This window comes from Lagopus leucura, unplaced genomic scaffold, assembly GCF_019238085.1.
Source record: "Lagopus leucura isolate 7727_CA_CO unplaced genomic scaffold, USGS_WTPT01 Super-Scaffold_810, whole genome shotgun sequence".
Classification (NCBI taxonomy): Eukaryota; Metazoa; Chordata; class Aves; order Galliformes; family Phasianidae; genus Lagopus; species Lagopus leucura.
Genome location: NW_024962261.1, coordinates 14,578,175 through 14,605,214, shown reverse-complemented (window position 1 = coordinate 14,605,214; position 27,040 = coordinate 14,578,175). Strand labels below are relative to the sequence as shown.

General features: G+C 39.4%; 1 protein-coding gene across 2 annotated transcripts in view; it reads right to left on the bottom strand.

Moving 5' to 3' along the window:
• The window catches only part of MCC (MCC regulator of WNT signaling pathway), a 202,496-nt gene that overhangs the window by 14,959 nt on the left and 160,497 nt on the right, over positions 1-27,040 (bottom strand). For both annotated transcript variants that reach the window (XM_042866143.1, XM_042866142.1), the window contains 9 exons: positions 23,413-23,559; positions 23,010-23,099; positions 22,182-22,330; positions 20,383-20,523; positions 18,835-18,935; positions 16,213-16,396; positions 9,820-10,054; positions 2,503-2,709; positions 1,439-1,536 (listed from right to left, as the gene is read on the bottom strand). In XM_042866143.1, coding sequence (XP_042722077.1) covers positions 1,439-1,536; positions 2,503-2,709; positions 9,820-10,054; positions 16,213-16,396; positions 18,835-18,935; positions 20,383-20,523; positions 22,182-22,330; positions 23,010-23,099; positions 23,413-23,559 — 1,352 coding nt within the window. The remainder of the gene's footprint in view (positions 1-1,438; positions 1,537-2,502; positions 2,710-9,819; positions 10,055-16,212; positions 16,397-18,834; positions 18,936-20,382; positions 20,524-22,181; positions 22,331-23,009; positions 23,100-23,412; positions 23,560-27,040) is intronic.

The window sequence follows — 27,040 nt, the reverse complement described above, 5'->3', positions numbered from 1 at the left end:
AATGCAGTGTGTATATGACATCCCATGAAGGGAACACAGTGGTTCCCACATGTGGAACCCACATGTTTGCAGGTCTTAAGTGAGAGAATCAAAGGGACATGGCCAACCTCTTTTCAGTAGTCTGTGGGAACAGCACAAGGGAAAACAGCCATAAACTTGAGCATAGGAAGTTCCACACCAATGTGTGAAAAACCTTCTTCACAGTGAGGCTGATGGAGCGCTGGAACAGACTGCTCAGGGAGGTTGTGCAATCTCCTCTGGAGATATTCAAGACCTGCCTGGACACCTACTGGTGCAGCCTGCTGTAGGGAGCCTGCTTTGGCAGGTGTTTGGACTCAATGATCTCTAGAGGTCCCTTGCAACCCCTACAATTCTGTGATTCTGTGAATGGAGCTGAGCACCATGGACTTTTACCATAGAATCACAGAATGGCCTGGGTTGAAAAAGACCACAATGATCATCTAGTTTCAACCTCTCTCCTATATGCACGGTCACCAACTACCAGACCAGGCTGCCCAGAGCCACATCCAGCCTGGCCCTGAATGCCTCCAGGGATGGGGCATCCACAGCCTCCTTGGGCAACCTGTTCCAGTGCATCACCACCCTTTATGTGAAAAAAATCCTCCTATTATTTAACCTAAACCTCCCCTGTCTCAGTTTAAAACCATTCCCCTTTGTCCTATCACTATCCTCCCACATAAAAAGCTGTTCTCCTCCTGTTTATACAATCCCTTCAAGTATTGGAAGGCTACACTCAGATCTCCCTGGACCCTTCTCGTCTCCAAGCTAAACAAGCCCAGTTCCCTCAACCATTCTTCATAGCACAGGTGCTCCAGTCCTCTGATCATCTTAGTGGCTCTCCTGTGGACTTGCTCCAAGAACTCTGCATTTTTCTTATCCCGGGGGCCCCAGGCCTGGACGCAGTGTTGCAGATGGGGCCTCACAAGAGCTGAGTAGAGGGGGACAATCACCTCCCTCTCCCTGCTGGCCACTCCTCTTTTAATGCAGAGCCCAGAACATAGCTGGCCTTCTGGGCTGCAAGCGCACTCTGCTGGCTCATGTCCAGCTTCTGGGCTGCTCTCAAGGAGATCTTCCCCCTGTCTGTGTAAATATCTGGGATTGCCCCAGCCCAATTGCAACACTTTGCACTTGGCCTTGTTGAACTTCATTAGGTTCACATGTTCCCACTTCTCCAGCCTGTTCAGGTCCCTCTGGATGGCTTCCCTTCCCTCCAACATAGGGAAGTTCTTAACTTATCAAGTTAAGAAAAAGAGCAAAAGAGAACAGAGGCTGAGAAGAACATTGATCCTTTTCATTCTCAGAGGTGAAGTCTGTAATCAATCCTAAAAGCATTTGAAGGTAAGAGTATGGGCTTGGAACTAAATGTCCCCTTAGACCTATAAGACAAGTCATATTTCTTGTGAAGGAAGCTGCTTACCGCCTGAGTGCATTTGTAAGTTCAGCTGTCAGTTCACTCTCATTGTATGGTCTCAGCTCTGCCAGTGTTAACGGTGTTGCGGTGCCATCGCTGCATTCCTAAGAAATGAGTCAAGATCATATTTGAAGTTACTGTCTTAATGGGGGAACTCAGAAAACCTCTATCACAGCTACTTTTGAAATGGTGGTGAAATAAACATCACAGTGTTGTGAAACACAGCAGTGCATAAATATACCAAGAAATGGACCTGCTAATTAATGCCACACAGACTCTTCTAAACGATTTTTAAACCACTACAGTTCATCAATTTGCACAGTTCTAGTCTAGCATCTGTAACTGCTGATGCTTTGTATTGCTTTTTTTACTCACACTTGAATCAAGTAATTCTTATGACGCTTTGCCCAATTAAGTGGGCAAATGCTTTACACAATTAAGTAAGGAAACAATTATGCACTACCTCCAGATTTTGTTTTAAAACACACTATTGAGGTTTTTTTTTGCAGACACAGCACTAGAATGGAATTAAATTTTTTCTAGGTATCACTACTTCCTCATGCAAATTATTAATGTCAATGCAGAAATTTGTTTCTTTAATATTATACTAAATGGATAAAATGTAATAGTTCTCAAATCATCACAGACTGATTTGCAAAAAAAGGCTGTTGTTACAATGCTCTAATTGCTTCATAGGAATGGTATCTAATTTTTTCCTGGTTAGCATTTGGGTGGGGGGGTGGAGGGCAGTTTTTTGCTCTTCCACTGTAAGTTTCCAGTAAGTGGCAACAATTGAGACATAACACACTTAACCAGAATAGCCTGTGAAGAATGGCTTTGTTGTAATACTCCTTAAAAAGACAATGTTATTTCTGTCCAGGCTTAACAGTAATTCTGCAAAGTGTTCAGAAGTAACAGCATGTACAAAACCACCTAACAATCAGAGAACAGAGAAAGGACATGAACACACTAACAAAAGCAGAATGATTAACATGCTAAAGATTGTAGAGAAGTGGAAAACACAACAAATAATGTTTGCGCTGACTTTGGAACTTATTTTGACTCCTTACCTTTCCCAGTTTATCTTTGCTTCCACTGCTGGTTGAGCTGAGAGATCTCATTCTTTGCTCTTTTTGCTCTTCCACTTCGGACTTCAAGTGTTCAATATGGACAAGGTAAGCCTGTTCCTGGGCCTCTCGAGTACTAAGCTTCAATTCCAATGCTTTCTTCTCTTTTTCCAGTAGGTAAAGTTGTGCCTTGAGCTCTGCCATCTCCTCCTGTTAAAGAAACATTATCTGAATGCTGTTTCATGGGATTGTATATCAAAAAGAAGATTATACCAAACAAAGCATTCAATCCTATTACTTGAGGGCTCTTTCCAGGAAGAACACTATCAGTATCCAGAAGAGTTTTTAAGAATGGCACATTCTCTTTGTCAGGTAGGCCATTATGTGTTACAAGTGAGTACCACAAGCTGTGCCATCCCCTATCAGACATGACTAAGATGCAACAGTTCAGATATCATGCTGCCTAGAGTACTAGCTATCTGAGAAGGTTTGCCAGATGCTGGAATTGCTTCAGTTCTACTTTGTCCTTCATGTCCCTTCACGTCATCCTTCCTAAACACAGGAGTTTCTGAGATCCTGATTGAACAGCCCTAAACCGTTGGACTAGGTGATCTTATAGGTCATTTCCAACCTTGTGATTCCATGATTCTATAAATGCCAGCTTCCAATTTCTTGTCTATACATACAAATTACAGTTGGTTCATCTCATTGCAATGGTACCTGAAGGACTAGGACAGCAAACACAAATAACTGTTCCTGCCTTACACCCAGCCTCTGTAGTACAACAAGTAGTCAACAAGGACAACAAAGTATGGCATCACCAGATCTATTTTTAATTTTCCTCCTCTAAATGGCCTAACTATTCACAACTGGAGGGCCACAAAGCTGCAGTTTTAAAAATTCTTCCATAAATATGATTCACAGAAGGTAGATTATGGTACCTCACAGAACAAAGTCCAATTCTGAAAGCTAGTTCACATACATACATCTACCATTCTGACAGGTCTGTCAATCATAGAAACACAACAACTACTATGTGGGGACAGCCTCTCTACTTGAACATCTACTCTGCCAGTGGCTGGGCAGAAGCATACGAACAAAGCATGAGTGAGCAGGGTTGAATGAAGTTCCAGCACTCACTCTTAACATCCCACAACTTGAAACTGATGGACTGTCTTAAACTAGAAGTCCCTTTGTGTTTAAAGTTTATCCCATGGAATGTCCAGTCATCATGAACTTTTGTAAACTTAGTATCCATGAAATGCTTACAAAAACAATCCTAAAATATACACACAAAATCACACCATCTGACACACAAAACACCCCCAAAACAATAACTAGCAAGTTGGAACCACATTCTCAATACTAAAATATGGGAAGCTCTAGTTGACTTCACGTGTATTTACAAGCTTCAATTTCTTTGCTGAAGTTCTGAACAAATTTGTTCACTTTGTAAACATTTCAGAAAAAAAAACAATTGTTGTATATCCACCTGAAAACAAATCACTACTTATTTTTCATACCAAAAAACATATTCTAGTCACAAGAACATCTGAGATGCCTTGTCTTACTCTTCAGAAGTATTTCTCGGTATGACATTTCTTATTAGCAAAGATTATGCAAACAATGCTGGAACATATTCAGACTAATCTTCTCTGAATAAGAGAATTTATGTTCCTAACAAAAATTCATTGTCTACGTTAAATGTAGGCAGTGCATACAGGTACAGTACAGTTACAGAGAGCATACTATAACCGAAGTAATCTTAGACTTTTTCAGAAATGTAAATCGTGCAAAAATAAAATCGGCATCCTAAAACTCCTCAATTTTTTCACTTACTTGTTTATGGATTGAAATTTAGAAGCACAATCAGTTTCATTCTATGTGATCTGATTTGCAAAAATTTAGCTGTTAGGCAAACTTAATGTTAATTTCCCTGTCAATAGCAAAAAATATAAATAACTGATAAACAATGATGAGGCAAGTTAGTCATAGGAACTAAAATGGATTGTCTAATTGTATGTGCTTAGCTTTTTAATCCTTTATTTATAAAGCCATTATCTACTTAGCCTGGTTAGTGAAGGCTGAGAAGTAATTTATGCAGAGTATTCTGGCACTTACGTAAATATAAGATACTCTTGACAGAGGGTTATAGTCTACCTTCATGGGAAGGGCATGACAAAATATTCCAAGGCTAGAAGCTGAAGCTAAGCAATTCAGCCTAGAAGTAAGGGACATTTATGTTCTAAAAGAAAAAGGAGAATTTAACCTCTGGAATAATGGATCTACTGTACTTACTTTATTCATCACTTAAAAGTTTCTATTTAAAGATGAGGTGTTTGCTTACACTGTCTTCTAGCTCAGAATAAACATGAGGGCCAGTGGTGAGTTAACTACTTTGTTTATGAAGACAGTAAAACTAGATCATTATGTAGTCTCATATCATGAATAACCAAATTACCCTCCATATATCAGGCTTCTCATATCAAGGCAACTGGACTTTGAAGAGGGGATGCGAAAACAAAGCAGGGGTAATGTGGAAGAACTGTTACCTATTCCCTTAGAGAGGCTCTTGGGAAAGGAAAAAAAAAAATGGATGAGTGGGAAGGTTGATATTAAAGGCTAAAATAACTGCTGAGAATTCTGTTTTAGATATAGACTGTGAGGCAGGGTGATAACAAGTAATATTTCACGTTAAAAGAATTTAAGTAGATCAAGTTTATTTATGGAGTTAATTAGTCTTTACGTATGCAATAGTTTTTTTCAATGAAAATGTCTTCTAAGATAGCATCTAAATTTAATTTCTATGACAGTATCACCTCTGCTTATCTACTACAGTGGTTTTTTTTGTTGTTGTTTTTGTTTAAATTACAGAATTATAGTGAATTGTGTGCTTAACAGAATAGCCTCCTCAGAGCATGGACCTGAAGTACAAGTAGCATGTAAAAAACAAAACAACAAAGGATGAGATAGCCAGCAGTGATTCTTTCAGTCAACTGAAGAAGACTTTTGTGACCCACGTAACCTCACAAGCTTAAAGTGATCCTGACAATGTGAGCCTGATCTTGGTGCCACGGAAAGTTATGGAGCAAATCAACTTGGGTGAGATCACATGGGGGATCATGCCCAGACAGCATGAGTTCATGAAGGGCAGGCCATGCTTGACCAACCTCATCTCCTTCTACAATGGGTGACCAGACTGGTAGACAAGGGAAAGGCTGAAGATGTTGCCTACCTACACTTCAGCAAAGCCTTTGACACGGTCTCTCACAGTATTCTCCTGAGGAAACCGACTGCCTGTGGCATGGACAGGTTGTCATGGTTTTGTGATTTTTGGCTTTCGGTATTCCACATCATAACATCATGTGGGGCACTGGGACTTTAACTGTCAATGCTCAAGTCCTGGGTACCTGCCCTGAAGAGAAGAACTACATTCCCCAGGGGACCTCACGGTCAGGGAGAGAAGGTTTAACTCCTGGCAAGGTCACCTGATGTGCTCTTTCTCGCCTGCCCTTCGTCGCGGGCGCTGCTCCCGTCTCCCTGCTGCTCAGCTGGACTGCGCATCTCACCTCAGCGTTGTGGTGAGGCCTATCCACCTTTTGGACATTCTCTCTCTCTCATTATATTTGATTTATTAGCTTCAATTCTGATTATATTGTATTATAGTGTGTTATCTTGCATTCCAATAATATACTTAGTAAATTAGTTTGTTTCTCCTCAGATCGGTGCCGCTGTTTTAATTATTTTGGGGTCCCCTGTTTCCATTTTTCCGGAGGCGCGGATCTGCGGATCCCTCCGCCCTGCTCGTCATGGAACTGGGCCGAACCAGCCCATAAACCGTTGACACAGGTATACCCTTCTTTGGGTAAGGAACTGGCTAGAGGCCCGACAGGAAGTACTTAATGGAGTTAAGTCCAGCTGGTGACCCATTACAAGTCATGTCCCCCAGGGGTCAGTACTGGGGCCCATCTCATTTGATATCTTTACTGATGACCTAGATGAAGGGATTGAGTGTACCCTCAGTAAGTTTGCAGATGACACCAAGCTGGGAGGTGGTGTCGATCTGCCTGAGAGTAGAAAGGCCCTTCAGAGGGATCTAGATAAGCTGGAATGCTGGGCTGAGGTGAATGGGATGAGGTTCAACAAGACCAAGTGCCGGGTCCTGCATTTTGGCCACAATAACCCCATGTAACGCTATAGGCTTGGGGCAGAGTGGCTGGATGACTGTGAAGAGGAAAGGGACCTGGTGGTGTTGGTTGATGCTTGGCTGAACATGAGCCAAAAGTGTGCCCAGGTGGCCAAGAGGGCCAACGGCATCCTGGCCTGCATTAGAAATAGTGTGGCCAGCAGGAGCAGGGAGGTGATCATCCCCTGTACTCAGCACTGGTGAGGCTGCTTCTCAAATACTGTGTTCAGTTTTGGGCCCCTCACTACAAGAAAGACATTGAGGCCTTGGGACGTGTCCAGAGAAGGGCAACGAAACTGGTGAGGGGTCTGGAGCACAAGTCTTATGAGGAGCGGCTGAGGGAGCTGGGATTGTTCAGTCTGGAGAAGAGGAGGCTCAGGGGAGACCTCATTGCACTCTACAACTTCCTGAAGGGAGGCTGTGATGAGGTGGTTTGGCCTCTTCTCCCAGGTAACAAACAGGACCTGAGGAAATGGCCCCAAGTTGCACCAGAGGAGACTTAGATTAGACATGAGGAAAATCTTTTTCTCTCAGAGAGTGGTCAGGCACTGGAATGGCTGCCCAGGGAGGTGGTGGAGTCGCCATCACCGGCAGCGTTCAAGAGGCGTCTGGATGAGGAGCTGCAAGATATGGTTTAGTAGCTTGTGGCAGCAATGGTTATGGGAGGATGGTTGGACTAGGTGATCTTGTAGGTCCTTTCCAACCTTGTGATTCTATGATTCTATGAAATACTGAGTACTTGCAGTTATATTTCAATTCTGAATTTGGGTGAAAACTAGAATGAAAATGAAGGACCCTTCATTTAATATAATCAGAACCACCACAACATTCTTGAAATTAAGATCTATGCTGGATGTGGTCATATCAGAAGAATAAAACAGCAAGGAAGTTCCACAAGTCATGAAAAAAGACTCCAAGAGGACCACTGTACACAAGATGCAATCTTTCATAAACAGAACAAATATGTCCTTTGGAATGCAGAAGGACAGCAAGGACAAGAATTATTTACACCCATCAGAAGTAATCTCCTTGCTAACTGGGGCATAACAACTGACCTCAAAGCAAGACCCACTGAATAATTACAAACCGCAGACAAGAATGTATTTGGAAACATGGTTAATTACTGCTTGAAGCAAAGATCTGGATTTTACAGAAGCCCTGGTGGACCAATAAGTCTTATCTTCTGGATGAGTGAAAAATAAAACAAGGCAACAGAAGAACAGAATAAAATGTGAGGCTTCTTAACACCACCTCCAGCCTATCTTTTAATGGATCAGCTTCATCAGTGATAAATTAAAAAAAAGGTGTAAAGGCATCTTCAGAGCACCATTACCATAATGCATAGATGGAAGAAGCAATGTAACTGGTTATCACTTTTTTCTTGGAGTCATAAATGAAGTGTCAAAAGGTATAGGACAAATGCTAACAAACACAAATTTCAAGAATAAGGCAGCAGGTCACAAGACCCAACAGTGTCGGAAATACCTCAGTAGCTCTATCAAGCTGTACCTATCCTTGCTAAGAATGCTGAAGGGAAGGAAGTTACTAAGAGAAGCTGAGTAAAAAGTCCATCTGCTTCAAGTTAAAGAAGAAAACAAATGCATATACTGTTCTGATTAAGCTTCATATTTCAAATACATACAAATAATATACTCTGCAGGCTGAGAAATTCATAGGCTTAGCTATGCTATAGTTTGCTAAACAGATGAGGAAGGTGTAATGCAACAGTCAGGAAAGCTAATAAGGTAGTACTTTCTTCTGAGACAAAGGATACACAGTATAGCTCTGCCTTTGGGCCTCTTGTAATGTTTTACCCAAAGAAGAACTGGAAGTGTTTTCAATTTCTATGGTATGAAATGCCATCTACCATCAAATCCTTTCCAAGTTTTGACAACCTTCAGTTTTTTCACCACTTCCTTTTCAGGAAATTAAAGAAATTTTCTGCAATTGTGAATTCCAGCAAATTATAATCAATGAATAGTACTGTACCGCGCTCTCTCACAGAACGGATTGAAGATTATTCCAGCTACGTAAGTAAGTGTGTGCCTGCTCCAGTACAAACTGCACAGGAACCAAACAAGAACAAAGATGACTTCTGGGGACATTTTCTGCATTGAAAACCCAATGTACTACGTGCAGCACCAAGCTATGGGTGGACACACTATGTTAAAAGCATAGAGGGGAGATTCAGGTTAGATGTTAGGAGGAAATTCTTCACTCAGAGGGTAGTGAGGCATTGCCCAGAGAAAGTGTGAATGTCCCATCCTTGAAGTTGCTCAAGGCCAGGTTGGATGGGGCTTTGGGTGCCCACTCAACCGTTTGGTTGAGTCGCAATCCTGCCCATGGGGTTGACTGGATGGGCTTTAAGGTCCCCTCCAACACAAGCCAGTCTGTGATTCTATAATTACCTTTTAGTTTGCCTCTCTCCATTTTTGAAGCCAATATGGAAACCAGGTTTAAAATTATATAAACTGTATACCTGGTGAATAAAGGCCAGTTTGTCTAGATCCTATTTTTAGAACTGCACACACAAACCAGGCCTGCAATATGAGTTCTCCTAAAATCTCTGTTCCTGTTTGTCATTACAACACCCACTCTTTGCTCTAGCTCTAACACAAATTACAAATTCTAACACACTGCCTAGAACAGCTCTGGAATTCTGACTGCTTGAAACCACTATGGATGAGTTTTTTTACAGACCATTCTTCCTCCCACAGCAGTACTAAAAGGAGGTGTATTTGTTTTGCTCGAATTCACAAACATTCAAGATGAGCATTTGCATGCTTGTAAGTAGCAAACAGTCTCTTGGGAAGTGCTGTATCATGCTTTTTGGTCACCCTCAAGCAACTCAGCTGCTGTATCTCTTAGAAAAAGCATCTGGTTTGTCAAGGAGAGCATTTGAAGAGTAAAGCCACGGATGAGATTTTTGCCTAATTCAAAACACACATAGCCAATGCACTGCCTTCTGTCACTGTTTTACTGCTGGATTTTTGGCTTTGATTATTCACTTCAACTAAGTAACCCTTTATTACCCAGCAATCACTATCAATGCCTCCCATATGGATGACATTCTTAGCATTCTTAGCACAATGGCTTTGTCAGCACTGTCAGTCTGTTGCATACAATTAAATTACCTTCATAGCCATAAGTTCCTGCATCAAGACCGCATTTTCTAGGTCTAACCTCTGGCTGTCTCCACGAGGTTTAACATCATAACTAAGGGGATCAATGTGAATACTCTCCAGCTCCAGCATTGTTAGTTTCACTGCTGCTCTGTCATTTTTCAACTGCTGGATGTAATCCTTCAGTCGCTGCTCATCCTCCTTTGTAAACTCCGTATCACAGCTGCTTGCAGTTGAGCTTGTAGTACTAGAAATAGAAATAATAGAATTAAAAAAAAATTGGAACACATTTTGTATTTTTCTGTCAAACACTCTTTAAATACTTCATGAACACAACTGAGTCTTTCTTATAAGTTCACAGAAAGGACATAAGTAAAGTGGAGCGGGTGTTGCAATATTCAGAAGATGCAGAGGGGTGTGACAAATTCAGAAAAGAAATTAATTCTCTAAGCTGCATAAAAAAATCAGTTTCACTGCAAAGCAGGATCGTTCGTGATGTGTAACTGCATTACTGTTTGTGGAATGTTGTCTTCTGAAACAAGTCTTCTTTTTAACAAGAAAAAAATAAAGCTCTTTAGATTTCTTAGCAATACACTAGCAGGTCAAGTTTTTCTCTGCTGCTCTGCCACTAGTTCTTCATCTTTGTGAAAAAGCATCAGCTAACAAGAAAGTATCAGCCTGCTCCTCATTTTTATCTGCTGATGGCAATACCAGTTACTATCTCATATTTCTTAATGGACAGTTATAGAAATCAATCAAAAAAAAAAAAAGTAACCAACCACTGGTAGCTATCAGATGGTAGCATCTTTCAATTTATGCTAAGATAGATTGACTATACTGTATACAGACATTCCTTCAGGTCCAGGAGGGTTTAAAACCAACCCATAATTTAGCTGGATTTTAAATAAAAAGACATCATCAGCCTTGTCAGAACTGTTTTTTTCTGTGGGTGCAGTTTCAAACAAATGACTGCCCATTAGTCTGCCCCACAAATGTTTACGAAGAGAATGCAGATAAGGAAAACTAATGTCTTGTTAAGGATAAGGGTGGCTTAGTGCTGCCTTCTCACCTACATGCATGCCAGTGCTGCAGGGGGCTGAGACTGATACAGCTTTAGAATTTCCAGGGCTGCAAATGGTTGCAATAACACTTAAAGGAGAATGAAATGCTGTGTTGTTTCTATAACCTCACTCAAAGCTGCCCGCTGTCTCCTGAGGTCCTGTAATTATCTGTTGGCTGAGGGATAAGTCATCCATTAACTGTGCTTGTCTGGAATGCTAGATGATCTCAGTTATCAGCAGGGGAATAAATCACTTTCTGTATCAAATTGCATTGCTGTTCAACATTTCTGTAGGAGGAAAAAAAGCCCCACCCGCCACATGCTGTGAGACTCAGGATGATGTCCCACCATGTATTACGCATGTGAAAACTGGGAAGCCTATCAAGATAGACTTGGTTTTTCTCTTTTTTTTTTTTTTCCAGTTCTACTTTAACTATAGCTGCACTGATTCTTAAGTGCCTCCAATAATTCCCAATTTTTCCATACAGTCCAAGCATGATCTTGGAGGAGACAGAGTTGGCAGATCTACAAAGATTTCTCAAAACCTTCCCCCCTCATGAAATACTGCATTATATTTCTTTTCCACAGTTCTCTACTACCCATTATGCCTTCTTTTTCTTACAAGTGCCATATTTTCCACAGTACTAATAAACTGGTCTTTTGTTTTCACCCATTTCCATCTGCAGTAAAGCATGAAACACCCAGCACTTAAACTGCACAGAAACTTTCAGGTTGGAAGAAATTTTTACTTGCCCTTCATTAGAGAATCTCAACTCATAAATCTCAGTTTACTGAACCTACTGGCACCCCTCTGAAGTAGGTGCTGATGTAAAAATCATGGAGGTAGGTAACATGAGAAATATTTAATTCTATACTGAAGCCATGTTGCAAGTTTCCTCAACATCTAAAGACAGCAATTATACAGCTCTCCTGAATTAAATGTAAAACAGCTGTTACCAAAGAAAGGACAGCTTTGAGAGTCCACTCAGGCTTCAAACCTTGGGACAAAAATTGCTCATCTTAGTTTTCACTTGCCAAGGAGAAAAAGCCTAGTCTGCTGCTGGGAAAGAAAAACAAGCAAAAATGCTGATAAGTCTGTCATTACATTGTGCTGAAACTCAAACTTGCAAGATATTCAGATTTTGGCTCTTAAAGATCTACAGCTATGCAAGTCCATCCAAACCAGGGAAGGCAGTCTGGGTTGCTGCCAGTGATACTCAGGCTGCTTTTACTTCAGTCCTGGCTGGCTGCCTGCCTGCCTGCAGCTGAGCTGGCTCCTCTGAGCAAGGTCTTTTTTTTTTTTTATAAATAAGATGGAGGGAAGTTCAATGGGGACACTGTCTCAGACAGCAGAAGAAAGGACAAGAACGGTCTTTCCCTCTCTCCCAGCATTCAGCAACCAGCCCCCACCCAGAAATGGGCAGTAGAATGGACAGCAGAAAGGCAGGGTGCAGAGCCCACTTTGAACAGCTGCAGAGTCAAGACAGTGTGATGAGCCATTCAACACCACCACAGTCCTTGTGAACTCCCATAGCACAGCTCTGCCAGAGCGCATTCCCTCAAAAGCCCTACCCTAAATCTTTCCACAGCCATAGTGATAGTCCATTGGTGCTCTGTTTAAGCTGGTAAGCACATGATCCAGAATTTCAGACACTGCTCTCCTTTTTAATGGCAGCTGGGTGAAAGGAAATCAGACTGACAGAATGTAGGCTAGCATGGTACAACGTGCAGTTTTATTTGCCTGTGCGAGTGTTTGTTCATGAGCATGTGTGTGAATCAAAGGCTGTATCTGGATATAAATGAGTCTTCCAAAAGTGCCACTGAGTAAATTACATATATTGCAGAATTTTGTCAATAAAAGCCTGTAAAACATTCAGTTAATCTATTAAAAGTCAAATCAATACAAGGCTGACAGAACAAAAAGAACAGAGTCAGTACTGAGCAACTGCACTTTAAATAATGTATCTGATGGGCACAAACTATACATGAGAGAACTGTCTTCTACGCAAATCCTATGACTTGAGATCTGAGACACCACAATGCTGAAAGACAATAACTTCAAGAGAGACTGAAAAACAGTACAACCAGCCAAAATACAAACAGCCTGTTTGGCTAAATTCAGAACCTTTGGTAAAACCACCCTCATTCCTGAGACTACTTCAGTCTAGCAAAGAAGTGTAAGATACCTGTTAGAATATTTTAAAGTAATTTATTCCCACACTTCAGCCAAGATAATCCTGTATGTCAGTTACTAATCTGAAATCCCACGGGATTCTGATGAGTGATACAGTCCTGTGTTTGGCTATGGTCAGGTACTCTGTGACACTACATAATACTAACCAGAATTCCCTTTGCATACAAGACAGCGGATCTTCCCTGTCATTAATCCATGTGTAAGGCTGGGGTTACTGACATAACAGGGAATTAAAACCCTCCAATTTAATTTAGCATTACAATTGCTGCTCTTTCATTCTGTTTCATTCTTTTCCAGGCTGCAGTCAAACCTCACTGATAATGTATGTCCCACAATTTGGTTCTGTCCATTCAAGTAATTACAACTTCAAACTACACCACAGAAATACTTCTATTGGAAATACTTCTATTTCCAAAAATTAATTGACAACATTGTCATTGCTGCTGCCAGTCGAATACACTGAGATGCTTGCCATTATTTTTGTTCATTTCACCAATGTCAACCTCTGCAGTGACATTTCATTTCATTTCAGCTGCTCCCTTTTGCAATTGTTAACCACTTGTCACCATTGGCTCCCCTAGCATTTTCTCTCAGTACTGTGTTCAGTGATTTGACATTCAGAATCACATTTGAAATGCCAAACTAAAGATGGGTCAACACTTTCACAAGTTTCTATTCTGTAGAATTTCAAAGAATAGAGAGAACTCTTCATTTGTCGCGACTCTCAGTGAAGGAGGGCTTCCATCCCTTTACTCCCTCTACTCTATTGTTACAAAGAAAAAAGGGAACAGCACGCATTCACAACTAAAAGCCTGTAATACTAAAACATTTACAGCAAAAGAACAGTCTCGCAGATTCAGAGTGAACCACATTATCTAAAAATGTTTTCACGGAACTGCAGTGGCTCCTGAATGTCAATTCACAGAGCCCTCACAGACAGTGCGGACATGTTCTACACTGCTTTATAGATTGGTAAATTCTTTAAGACAAATACAAATATTAAGCAGACAAGAACAGCTAGAAATCCAGAATCTGCCTTCCTATCTTTGTCTGGATTACTACCGCAGTGGAAAAATAAAGGAAATGTGAAACATCAACAATGAAGAATGAGACACTTGGAGGTCTGTGGCAACGGGATGTCTGTCTACAGTAGCAGAGACCAGAGACAAGAGGACACATACGGATGGATTAAGAAAGTTACAACAAAGGCAATAAAACACTGAAAAACATGCACAGGGTCCAGGAAAAAGGAAAAAAGGGATCCAGAATGACACGGAGAGGACAATTAAAATCTTTAATTTTTAAATCTGAGACAGAGCACTTACTGATGTAAGTACAGAAAAAGTGAGTGCCTTCTGAAAGAGTACACAACTTCCACCTGCCACAAAGGTATCTGTAAGCTGAAGAGTGATTCTTCTCATTTGAGATAGGGTCCATGGGAGGAAAAATCTCAAAACATCTCTATCATGTATCACTTGAACACAACAGAAGGAAAGAAGATTTGTATTTCATGCAGGAGCTAGGGTTTCAGAAATGTTTTCACTGCATTTAGACAAGAAAAATTACACTGGAAGCAGTGGGAGGTGGGAAGGGCAAAAATATGCAGGTTATCATCAGATCAGTGTGTCCATATGAACGTCCCCCTTTGATTCTGGAAACTGCAAACTGTTAAAAAAAACAACCAAGCATATATGCTTCGAATTCATATCAGACATCTCACAAGGAAAGGAAACACTGAAATAGTTATGAAAAAAAGAAAACCTTTTCAATTACTAGAGCGGTAAAGAGGATCAACTTGAGTAGAGGTGCTGCATGTATGACCACTTAGAACACATTCACATGTAGCTGCAGAGACAGCATACGTGCACACAGGCTGAGGCAAGTCAAAAAAGCTTTCTATAACCTCTTCCCAAAGTTGGTCAGTACTTTCGGTATGACGAGCGATCAACATGTTACTAGTGCACATACCATCACATTAATTTCTGAATATAAGGCTTTCCTGGACTGACAGAGCACAATAAAACTTTTCCAAATAAAATGTCTAACTCTTATTTGGGCCTCATTCCCTCAGGTTACCTTCTTGCTGACTTTTTAGCTATTTCATGCTAGTCATATGGCAGGAAATAAGATCCTCTAGAGAAGGCATCGGCAAAAAGAGAAAATGATATAGTACTAAAATAAACTTCTGAAAGTGTCAAAAAATGACAGCATTTGAATGAAGAATTGGCTCAATAGCTGATTTGAAGTTTCAGTGTGAATCTGAGAAACCAAAAAAACTTAGAAGGAAAAATGTTCATCTACAGTTATTCAGGATGTTTGCCAAATTTGTATCCATAAATGTGCACACATTTACTGCACAGAGTAAACTACACTGCAGGCAGGCAACAACTCAAAATGAAGCTGTTAGCAGATGTATTTGAGCTGGAACATTGATGCAATAATAATGAAGCTCATTTAAGTTTCACAGTTTCTTAGTTCTTCAGAAAAACTGAATCATCCTGCCCTTTTCTGGAAGATTTTACTGTCACTTATGATGCTTATTTGTAACTTGACTTGCAGTGAAGGAGGAATTTTGAGTAGGTCAAAGGAAAACGAGAAGACAGAGAAAATGTTTCAGAATGAAATAGCTAGAATTGCAACATTCATGAATTAGCAGCTGAACATTCCAGAATTTCAATCGAAGAGTAATTCTGATCTTTACCTCCATATATGTGTGCTGTCCTGCATACAACACATATGAACAAGAATTACACAATCCAAATTCAAAATTTTAAATAATAAATAAATTCAAATATAATATATATTTGATATGTTCAATAAATTCAAAAATTTATTTGAATCCAAATTCAAATAAAGCAATGAGAAAGTAACTGAAGTAAAACACACACAATGCTTTTGCGCTTTATGAGGAATATCTAAGTTCCAAATAATCAATTTGCAACAAATTTATACAAAACCTTCTTGGCTGCAGTTGCTGAAAGTACGAAGACAATTAGATCAGTGGTCACGGTCAAGTCACAGTGACTTGAAAAATAAAGCAAAGAACTCAGCAGCCTGAGGTGAAGAAGTTAGTTTAACAAATACAATAAAGTAATGTTTGTTCTGAGATCACATTCTTGGAGGGCAGGAAAGCAGATAAGCTGTAAGTTACCTCGTGTGGCTGTTGGATGAGAGGCTTTCCCAAGGCTGCACACTACAGCCAGTGACTGCATAGGCTCCCCCGCAACTCCCATCCAGTTTCATCAGCAAGGCTTTTGCTGCGTTCTCAGCTGTCTTCCTGCAGTCATGAGCTCTCTTAAGCATTTGGGTGATGTTTTCATCACCTGTCTGGTCACCTAGTTTTAAACAAACAATCTGTTTTAGAGGTTTGAGTGAAAAGCGTGATAAAAATTACAGCAATAGAGTTGCTTTGATGCATTCTCAGTGTACTAACATGACAGTGATTACAAATTCTCCATCTGTAAAGTGAAAGCAAGCTTCATTTCTGTGTGAGCATCAGTTGTAACTGACCTTCTGGCCTGAATCTACCTTCCTCCTAGCCACAAGCTCCAAGTACTTGTTGCTCCAGGTACATGTTTTAAGTAGAGTTTTACCTTAACTAGCTCAAAAGTTTGTAAGGGCATGCAGATCAGGATCAGGTTAAGAATCATTCTATGATTCTATGAGGATGCTCAAGTTAGTAACAGAGTGGGAAAGCACCAGGCTAAACTACAACTCCTACTCCAAACAGTCCAATGCTGTGTCACAGCACAGTTATTTTCAGTGCCTTTTCTCACAAGCACCTTAATGTCAAGCCTAATGGGTTTGCCAGACCACATTCATACAGGTTCCCTTTCCACCTGGAATGATTGCTTTATTTTCTACAAGCAGCCTTTCAGAGTGCAAAGCCACACATACTAATCCAAGAGAAAATAAGCACTGCTATTTATTGATTTGCTATAATTTCTCTTGACTATGCAACTGTTAAGCCATCGCTTCAGCAGAGGCAGGACAGAAATCAGAGCAGACAAAACTCTTGTACTCCTAACTGCCACTAGAGTCAAGTCAGTAAAGCAGGACAACCTCATAGCTATTCTGGCATTTTGACCAAAGCTAGTATATACCCATACTTACATACAATGCAAAGACGCCATAACTATCAAACAAAAACAGCCTGCTCTATCTCAGACTTTGACCTCATCCTGATTTGAGTCAAATAATCATACTTGCTAAGCAAAATGCATGCAGTATGATAACTTTAATGCAGAAGAACGGGATTGAGAAAGTCCCATTAAGAGCAGCTGGGTACATAAACCAAAACTGCCCTCCTCCAAAACTGTGTTACATAGCATGCAATCAGTGCTATTTCTATCATGGCACTGTAACGGATAACACTATAACTAAGAGCTGTAGGCAAACACATATGTAAAAATTAGCAACATTCTGTTTCACAAACTGTATATGAGATGATACCCTACTCAAACCTAAAATATTTATCTTTTCTAAGATTTATATCTTCTGTGTGAGTAGGAAATCCACAACTTTTGCTGGCCACTTATCTTTCATCAAGAGTGCGGAATGACCAGACACTGGGAATAAAATGGATGAAAAACAAAGACATCAACTGCACGGTTTACTGCAACACAGAAACACAGAGGCAGCAGGCAAAGTCAGCTGTACAGAGGCCTACTGGTAGCACTAGAGGAGATACAAAATAAGCTGAACGTTTAATAGCAGGGTGACAGACGAGTGCATCCAGCTTTCCAAAACAAGAGGCTGTACTCAGCAGTCCTGTGCCTCTAAAGCCAGATGGTCACTTCATTCCTAAAAGCTTCTGGTTTACGTTTCAGTGATTTTTTAGAAGCCAGCACTATAAATTACTGTCTCATCCACGCATTTACTATGCTTCAGCAAAGCAAGCAAAGTTATTCTTTTGTATCTGAGGGTTTCTCTTTCTACTCAAAGATAACTAGTTATCTTTTCCTACTGTAACAGGAACGAGACTGTAAAATACACATTAGCATTCATTGTGTAAAGATCTCTTACCATCAGTAAAATGAAGGTAACACTAACATCAAATTTCAAACACTTCTGAACAGTACCGTAAAAAAAGTCTCACTCTATTATTCAGAGAACAGCATGTTAAAAAAAAACCTTCACCCACTCTCAGGATTAGCTGTACGCAAAGTAAGCAAACCTCACATTGTAAGAGGCTAACATCCGAGACAACACAGTAAAACATAAGGTATAAAACTTAAAAAATTCAGAGCAAAGGTAAAACACAGAATGAAAAACTAGAGCTTTTTTTTTTTTATGATTACTAAATGCTACTTCTGTAACTCCAACTTTAAATTAATTACACCAACTTTGGGTTCAACATGTAGTGCAAACAAAATTTGTACTTGTAGTTACCACAGTTGCATGACTTTAATTCACATATGCTCAAAAGTAACAATTATTTCACTCTGTACAGCTGCATGATTGTAGCAGCATCACCACTGGCAGAATAGGCATCCCCAGCGACAACACACACGATCCAATTTATATATGCATATATGTATGTATGTATACATATATATATAAATAATTAAATGTTGAAAGCTGATTTCATTCCAGGCTCTCTTTTTCTTTTTCTCTATTCTCTGGATGTGTAAAATTAATTGCTTAGTCAAAAACAAGAAAAGGTCAGATAGCATTCCTAAGTGGTGGGTCATGAGATGACCCACTGTGGCAGCTAACTTCAGTGCTAATGAATATGGGAAAAAAATAATGAAATGACTCATTGAAATCTTACCAACAGAACCAACTCCTGCAGCTCTGAACTGTTCAAGAATGAGACTTTGCTCACTTTCTGCCAATGCCAACAGCAGCTCATATGCTTCTATGCACTGTTCACTGAAAAAGAAAAACACAGGAAAAAAGATGCTTGCAATCAGTAACAAAAAAAAGGTAGCTAATGGATTACATGATTCCTACAACATGTCTAGCAGCAGGGATATTAAGCGACATTCTTAGCTTCTGTTACAAGCATTCAACAATCTCTTTCCTACTGATGGCCCTGGGTTGGTCTTGAAATAGAAGATAACAATCTGAGGTGTGATACAAGCACCAGAAGCGTGTATCAAACAGTCACTAATATGCCTGATAGTTGAGAATATCCACCTGAGAAACTCTTTTCCAGCCCTCTTAATACACAAAATATGGTATTCTATACTGTACAATATATTATAGATCAATATTATATAAAACTATTATATGAGGAAAGAAAAAATAAGAAAAATACTTTGTTTCTCTGTTCCTGGCTTTAAGACATTCCGCCACACAAGCCAAGATACTATGCACAGTTTTGAGTCCTCATTTCTGATGCATTTTGTTTGAAAACAGATGCATACCTATCTGCAATATACATTTTCTTACAATTTGCCCAAGGCTGATTGTAACATAATACATTAATTAAAAGACACACAGTTTGTTCTAAGACCAGAAGTGCCTGTTCCAAATTAGCTGCAGTTGGAGTTAAATTAGAACATCTTTTTACATAAAGTTTAAAGTAAATTTGGATACTTGTAACCAAACACCAAGCAATTCTCAAAATTCTGACTGATGTTGGAAAGTCACTCTGTATTATATGGAGTGTCTCTGAAGTCACTCTAAATTACAAGGAGTACAACACAATTCCTCGGACCACAGGTCTTATGAAAGGTACTAAACTAACACAGACAATATGTAACTTGAGATCAGAAACAGCATACACAGTACACATAACTCAGAAGAACATTCCAGGATACTTTTATTTTTAGGGGAACAGGCATCCAGAACTTAGGAAACTCTTCGGTTTCAGAGGAAATGTTTGAAGATACTAACGGTGGTATCTGAGCAATGGAGACAACAGACTTATGAATGACATGCAGTTTAGAGGCACGATACAGTTTTCCTCCTGTTATACAAGGATGAGTTAATAACGAACAAGTTAATTTCTCCTCCACCCACCCAGATATCATAGTTTTTCTACGTGCACATAAAGGTATGAAAAATAATTAAAACACAATCTTAAATGTTAACTCAGTGTTTACAAATTAAAAGATAAACCTATATATCAGACTTTTAGATTGAGTTTGCTGCTGCTGTTGAACTGTGCCTGAGAAACACACATCAGCAACTTCAATAACTCTGGTTACATAGTCTGTCAAGTAGTTTAATGAATAAGTGAAGTTCTTCAGGAAGGAATCAGAAGTTAATACCACTACAATGGCACATGAACAATTTAACTCTCAGAGACATCCAGCAAGTCTCACTCACACTCTCTTTTTCCAGCTTAGCCACCCTCTGCATAAGTACATACCTGTACTGCAATGCAAGCCGGAGGGCTGTGGCGTTGGACTCATACTTCCCAACAAGCATGCTCATCCTCTCAGCATTGCTCTTGCACTCTTCCAGTGTTATAGTCAACAAGTCATTTTGGGATTTCAGGTGCTCAATACGGCTGCAGAAAAGGAAGTAATTTGCAACCTTCAAGCTTAGCATGTAGACACTGTCCTGAAAACTCCAGAACAATCATGATTTATAACAGGAAAGATCATTTGGCTTACACAATCTTTATAATGATGACAGCAAAACCTATCAGCTTTGTGTCCCAGACCAAGAGAGAGGAGATTATTTCTTTCTTTCTCTTTGGACTGCCTCTTGTCTGCTTTGCAAAAATTTTTATAAGAAAAGCATAACCCTATGAAACAGCAGCAAGCAGAAAGCTGTATCTTTATTTTGTTGCTGTAAGAATGCGAGGGATAGATATCTTTTTAACCTTTTGCTTAATATTTCTTCCTCCACTCATCTGTTCCTGCTGTCCCATCTGCTTCTGTTTTCGAGTGCAGTATTCATTACTGCTATGTGTGGGAGTATGTAGGGATCAAGCAGCTGCCCCCTTTTTTTGGAATACTGAGAATAACCATTTCATTTAAATTACTGTATCTTCGGAAATACAAACTGAGTTTTCAGAGACATTAATCTACAGAAGTTCTGGCAAATATCTCAGATCAGAACTTACTCATAATATTCTTTTTAATGGGGTCAACTCTAAATTTGAAAACAGGGCTTCAGAATACCAGTATTATTGATTATTCTCATTGCTGTTAACCACAATACACATCAACATATCACAGTGTATCATGACTAATCACAAGAGCTGGATATACAGTGAGACCAGATAATTCGGACTAGTGCCACCAACTCTGAAATCACTGATTCCTTAGCAAACACAATAAAGAGAAGGGTTATTACACTATTTTATCAGTGATCAAAACAAAACCTTGAACTTCACAGATGTCAGATCTTCCAGATGTCTCATCTCCTATTTTTTATCTGATATCTCCTATAAGGACGTGCTCTGCACATAAAATTTGTGCAATGCATGTCAGAACAAGCCAACAAAAATAAAGAAAAAGAGTGCAGTAATACTGAAACATGACTTACAAATGGAAGAGATATTACATTGATCAAACTAAATTTGAGGCAGCTGTGAGGAACAGAGAATGTTCAAGAACTCTGAGACACGGTTCTCATGTTCCCGACCCACAGCTTTTGCTTTTATGTTCCAATGGATTACTCATGCATTGGTTTTCTTAGGGCTTCTGAAGGATATCAGCAGTTTTTGTTTTCATACTGAAACCAGAATGCTGAAATCTTTCTTCTGTAGCCAAAAGCCTATTTAATGGAGCACTACCATATCACCGTATATCAGTGCCTATGTGGATATATTTGATGCTTGAATTCAGCTTCTTCAGGACGAAACAAAGCAAGCCACTTCCAGAATGACAGAGAATAATTTATGGATATCCTTATTTCTAGAACTGATGTAGTTCATGGAAAAAAGTGTCACATTTACTTGGCCAGCCACCGCAAAGGACGCTGTACAGCACATACTTGCACAGATGAAAATGCCATGCTGACCATGGCACATGACAGAACTATCACAGTCACCAAAAGAGTCCAAATGATTCTATCTTCTCTCCACTACACATTCACTGCAGCTGCCAGAATTGAGCTTGGACTGAAAGATGAAATCTCAGAAAACAAAAAAGCGGCAACTTCAAAAAAAGTTAACAGGAAACAACACATTTGAGCACATCTAATTTTTCTCCTTACCTATTTAATCTCTCTGTCTCCACTTCAAACTCTCGGATTTTACTTTCAGAGATAGCAGATCCATGTGAATAAAGAGTCTGGAAGATTTCCTGGATGTTTGAGCAGTCTTGAAGGGAATGTGCCAAATGTTCAGCCACAGTACTAGACACCTGCACAGAGTAGTGAACAGACCATTGTGAACAGACAGCGACTGGATTCCTCTTACAGGCTGTCTGAATTGAGGACGGAGTTTTCCTTACTCACTTTAAGACAGTCATTTTCCAGTTTTTACTGTGAATTTTATACTCAGTGGCACACTTACAAATTCTACTTTAAGAAGATATTTTGATTTAAAATTCTAACAATAAAGGGTGAACAGCATTTCATCATAGATAAAAAAGCCTAAGCCACAAGGTATTTACTTCCTTGAAAGCTCAGCAAAACATCCGAGCCACATTATTCAGTGAAACAAATACTAACAAACAGTAAGAACAGCACTGTGGATTTACAGCAGCATTACAAAGCAAAACACAGTTCTCGGTTGATTTGGAATTAGTGGATGCAACCAATCTTTTCTTGAGGAGTAATATATTCGATTGACACCAAAATTCATTGTCTTACAGTCACTCAGGGAATGATTTCTAGCAAAGAAGTAAAAGAAAATGAGATAATAAATGAGCTGAAATTCCCTCTGATGAATTTTTTTTTTCTCTTATTAACTTTTAAAGGTGTTTTTTTTTTTTCCCCGTTAGCTCAGACTTAAATTTAGAGAGAAAACAATGCTGCTTTAAATAAAACACAAGTCATCCTCAGAAGGCAACGTGCATGCACATAATCGTTAGTCCTTACCCCTATGCTGCTGATTTCTGATCCTAAGACAGGTCTGTCAGATGATGAAGACTCTGATCTCGTCTTCGACAACTTTACTCTTTCAGCAATCTAGAAGTCAGAATGCTGTATAACTTACAAAGGACCCATGAAGATTATATGAAACGCATTTGTTCACTAGCTATATTTACAAACCTGAAATAAGCTACCATAAGGCTGACCCCCACGTTGTAAATGAGAGAATTACAACTGAACACTTTAATACTCTTTGCTGCTCAAATTCCCACACCTACTTAGGGCCTTGGAAAACTCTGGGGATTCCAGATATTTCCCAGTTAATGATATCCATGCACAGTGGCTGTGCAAAATGAAGTCTGCTTCACCTAGATAATAATAAGCACTACTGTAATCTGCAGTAGCTCACCTTGGCAATGGGAATGTCATTGCTACTACTGCTTGTGCTCAGCTCTCCTGTGCTGGGGTTAATGGGTCGATTTGCAGAAGTGAGACGACTCGGGCTGGATGGGCCTGTTGCCTGCACACTTTGCAAACGAGTTTGCAGTTCCCGAACCTACAATAAAACGTAACAATAACTGGTCTTCCACTTTTAAATATTAAACAGTTCAAAGACTTTCTCACTGTCCAGGCAAAGCTGGCAGTTTCTGGCTTGAGAGTAGACGCTGTGTTTTGTCCTGTGGTGGCTACAGGCTTTTCATGTGGGGAGAAGACGCACAAAGGATGTTTTAAAATTCCATTAGGTTTTTAAACGATCTGTCGAGAACATTTGCAAACATAATCGTATAATTATGTTTCAGCTTGTTTCCTACAAGCCCTTCAATGCAGCAGTACTACCTGTATAGAAATTATCCTCTCTGGGGGTGAAGTTAATGCTCTAACGTTAGATTGTGATACCTAAACAAAAAACAAAGATCCTGCTGTTAGTGGAAAACTCCAGTGCTAGAAGAAGCTCTTGACATAAAAATATTACATATTAAGATGACTACCATATTTCAAAGATCAACAAATTCAGATGTTAATCATGCTTTCAAAACCATTATTATGTGGAACAACCAAATAATAAGTACTGTACAGAAGTCCTCTGCAAAACACTGCACAGCCCTCACAGCACATCAGATATTTGTGCAACTGACATCAGAAGAGCTTCAGAACCTGAAGGGGGAGGGAAAAAGACATGCAAGAGCCAAGCTGCATTGCTAAGCAAAAGGTTATAGTGCTCACGTTGGAATAATCTTAACAAGGAATAAATGCTTTGCTTTACAATAATTATGACACAAAGTAAAGTGACAGAACTGATTTTTCCTACAGAACAAGTATCCTGGTTAAAAACAAAGAGTGGCAAATAGAGAAGGGAGAGGAAATCACATGGAGAGGAAGGTTCCCTGAATGTAGAATGTCTACTTTAACACGCAGGTTTCTGCATGGATTATACAAAAACTGCTCACAACAGAACTTGTGAAATTTTACCGTAAGTCTAGTAATTAAGAAGAGCTCAGTGAACTTGACAACTTCCTGAAGCATGAAATGCAACTTTGATACCTATTTTATAAGGTGGGATTTTCAAATAAATGTAACATCTTACACCAACACTAACATTTGATTAAGCAAGCTGATATTCCATAGCCAGGAAATATAAAAAAAAATGAGTCACAAGCCTGCTTCAGCTTTAGGCTTACCAAATGCACTAATTAACCTCTGTTTGAAGGAGTGGCATTCAGCATGTACTCAGCACAACATGCACAGATCCCTTCAAGCTACTGCACAGAGGAAAATGTTCAAGCTAGAACTCTTCCCAGTAAAAAAGCAGTATCTTATGTCTCCTATAATCCCCTGCAGTCTGCTTCTATGCCCCTGAGGAGTTCACCTGCCCCTGCCTCAGATGCCACAAACCGAAGGTCAGGTTGTCTGAGGAGTTGCTGTCAGAACAACAGAATTTTTAGGTAAGTGCAAATCACAAGGAGGTAAGGAAAAGAACATTCTTTACATAGCAGTGTAGAACAATTGCATATTACTAATAACAGGCTACATAAAGGCTAACTGTACTCGTTACCTCCCTGTTCAGTCACAGAGGAATGCACAATGTGAATTACACAACGTGAACAAAAATAGCTCCTTTGATCTCTCTGTTGAAAAGGGCGAAGTATGCAACACCTTAAAGGAAAGTTCCAATGTTTCAAGGAGCTTTGTTGGACAATGAACATGAGTATTTGCCTCACAATTATACATCTTAAATGTAACTGCTGTAATGAGAGTTAAATGAGAAGAGTATATGAAATGCACATACAAAGCATGTATCATCTTAATATTTGTAGCTGAGGCTTCCATGTGTAATAATACATGTACAACTTCAACGTGGGTACAGCTGCACTAATACAAATCTTATGGACAGGAGTGCTGCACTAATGCAAACCAATTACTTTAGCCCACTGATATGCTTAAAACTAAAATAAATCTCGTGGTTATGTTTATACTTGCAGATGAGGTATGCCAGTACAGACAGGATTTGCACTGTTTGGAATTAGCATTGAAGAGAAAGAGGCAATCCCAAAACTTAATTAAAACAAAATCACATGTATTACTATTCCTTTAACTTATGCTATTTCAAAGTAAGATCTCTGCCACACTGTCCAACTTAGAAAATGCTAAAATATTTACTTATGCCCAAAAGCTAGTATTGGAAGATTTAACTCCAAAATAATATTCTAAATATTCTAATGGCAACCAGGAAGTAAAGTGTTAAAGTTGCTTAAATGCTATGTAACTGTTTACTCCAAAATTCAAACTATCTTATGTATTGTCAACTCAAATGCAAATAGTTTTCCTAAATTTTATCTTTTATTACCGAGTAATTATTATCCACAATTAAATAGGCGATTATTCTTATAGATCCGTAAAACAAGATTCACAACAGTAGAAAAAGACAGCTAAGACTACAGCCAGGCAAAGCTTTGCTCACAAGAGCATTTATAGAAGAAAACACAGAGCATGGTGCATTTATCAATCTATGCAAGTCACTGCTTTAATACCATATCAAAAACAACGACACAATTTTAAAAGGCGTGAAAAGCTGTCTGCCTTCTTGATGTATTTACTGATTCAGGCCATCATATGAGAAATTACATGCTGAATTAATTGCTACAAATAACTACACTAATTTTAGCAACACTGAGTACCAGATAATAATTCTGTGTAGAATAACAGTACAGGTTTGTCTTATCTGCAAAATCGCTAGTCTCACAATCCACACATTAATAGAATCAGGACCTCATGACGGGGTGATCCACTCACCCGACTACCCAGAAGTAGCTCAGGTAACAGTTTTTGGACACCAAAATCTTACCCATAAATACAGCAGTATATACCAACTTCTCAGAATGTACTTTGCCACACTAGTAATAATGCTATATGGAAATTAAATGAAGACCAAAGAACAGAAACCAAGGGGAAAAAAGAAAGGAGCTTAAAAGAAGCAGTGTCTTTTCTGGATTGGTGAATGCATGTAAGGAGTAGCTGAAAAAGCATGACTAAAAATTGTCTCATCGCCACATCTTCCATCTTCAAACTTGTCACCATTACAATATAAAGTACTCTGAAGATTACTTGTTCAGTCGATAGGAGGTAACTACAATACTGCATGTAAGACACAGTAAACATTGGGAAATGGGTGAGAGAGAAACAGGAGATCTCACAGAAAATGAGTGATGAAGTTGGAAAAATCCAATGAACGTTTTATGGATTGGTTCAGCCCATTTCCGTGAGAAATGGGGTAGGGTGTCCCACAGACCCACAGCCCAGGAAAGGTGAAAAGGGAAAGGGCAGGGAGAAGGGCCTAAAAACAACACAGCAGCAACAATCTAAGGAGGAGAGCTAATCAACTAAATAAAATATTGGAATGCAGGATAACACAATATAATACAATATAATTGGAATTGAAGTTGATAAATCAAATAAAATAAGAGACAAAGTGTCCAAAAACCAAAGGCCTGACTCTAATGCTGAAGGTGAGATGGCTAGGGAGCACACACTGCCAGGAT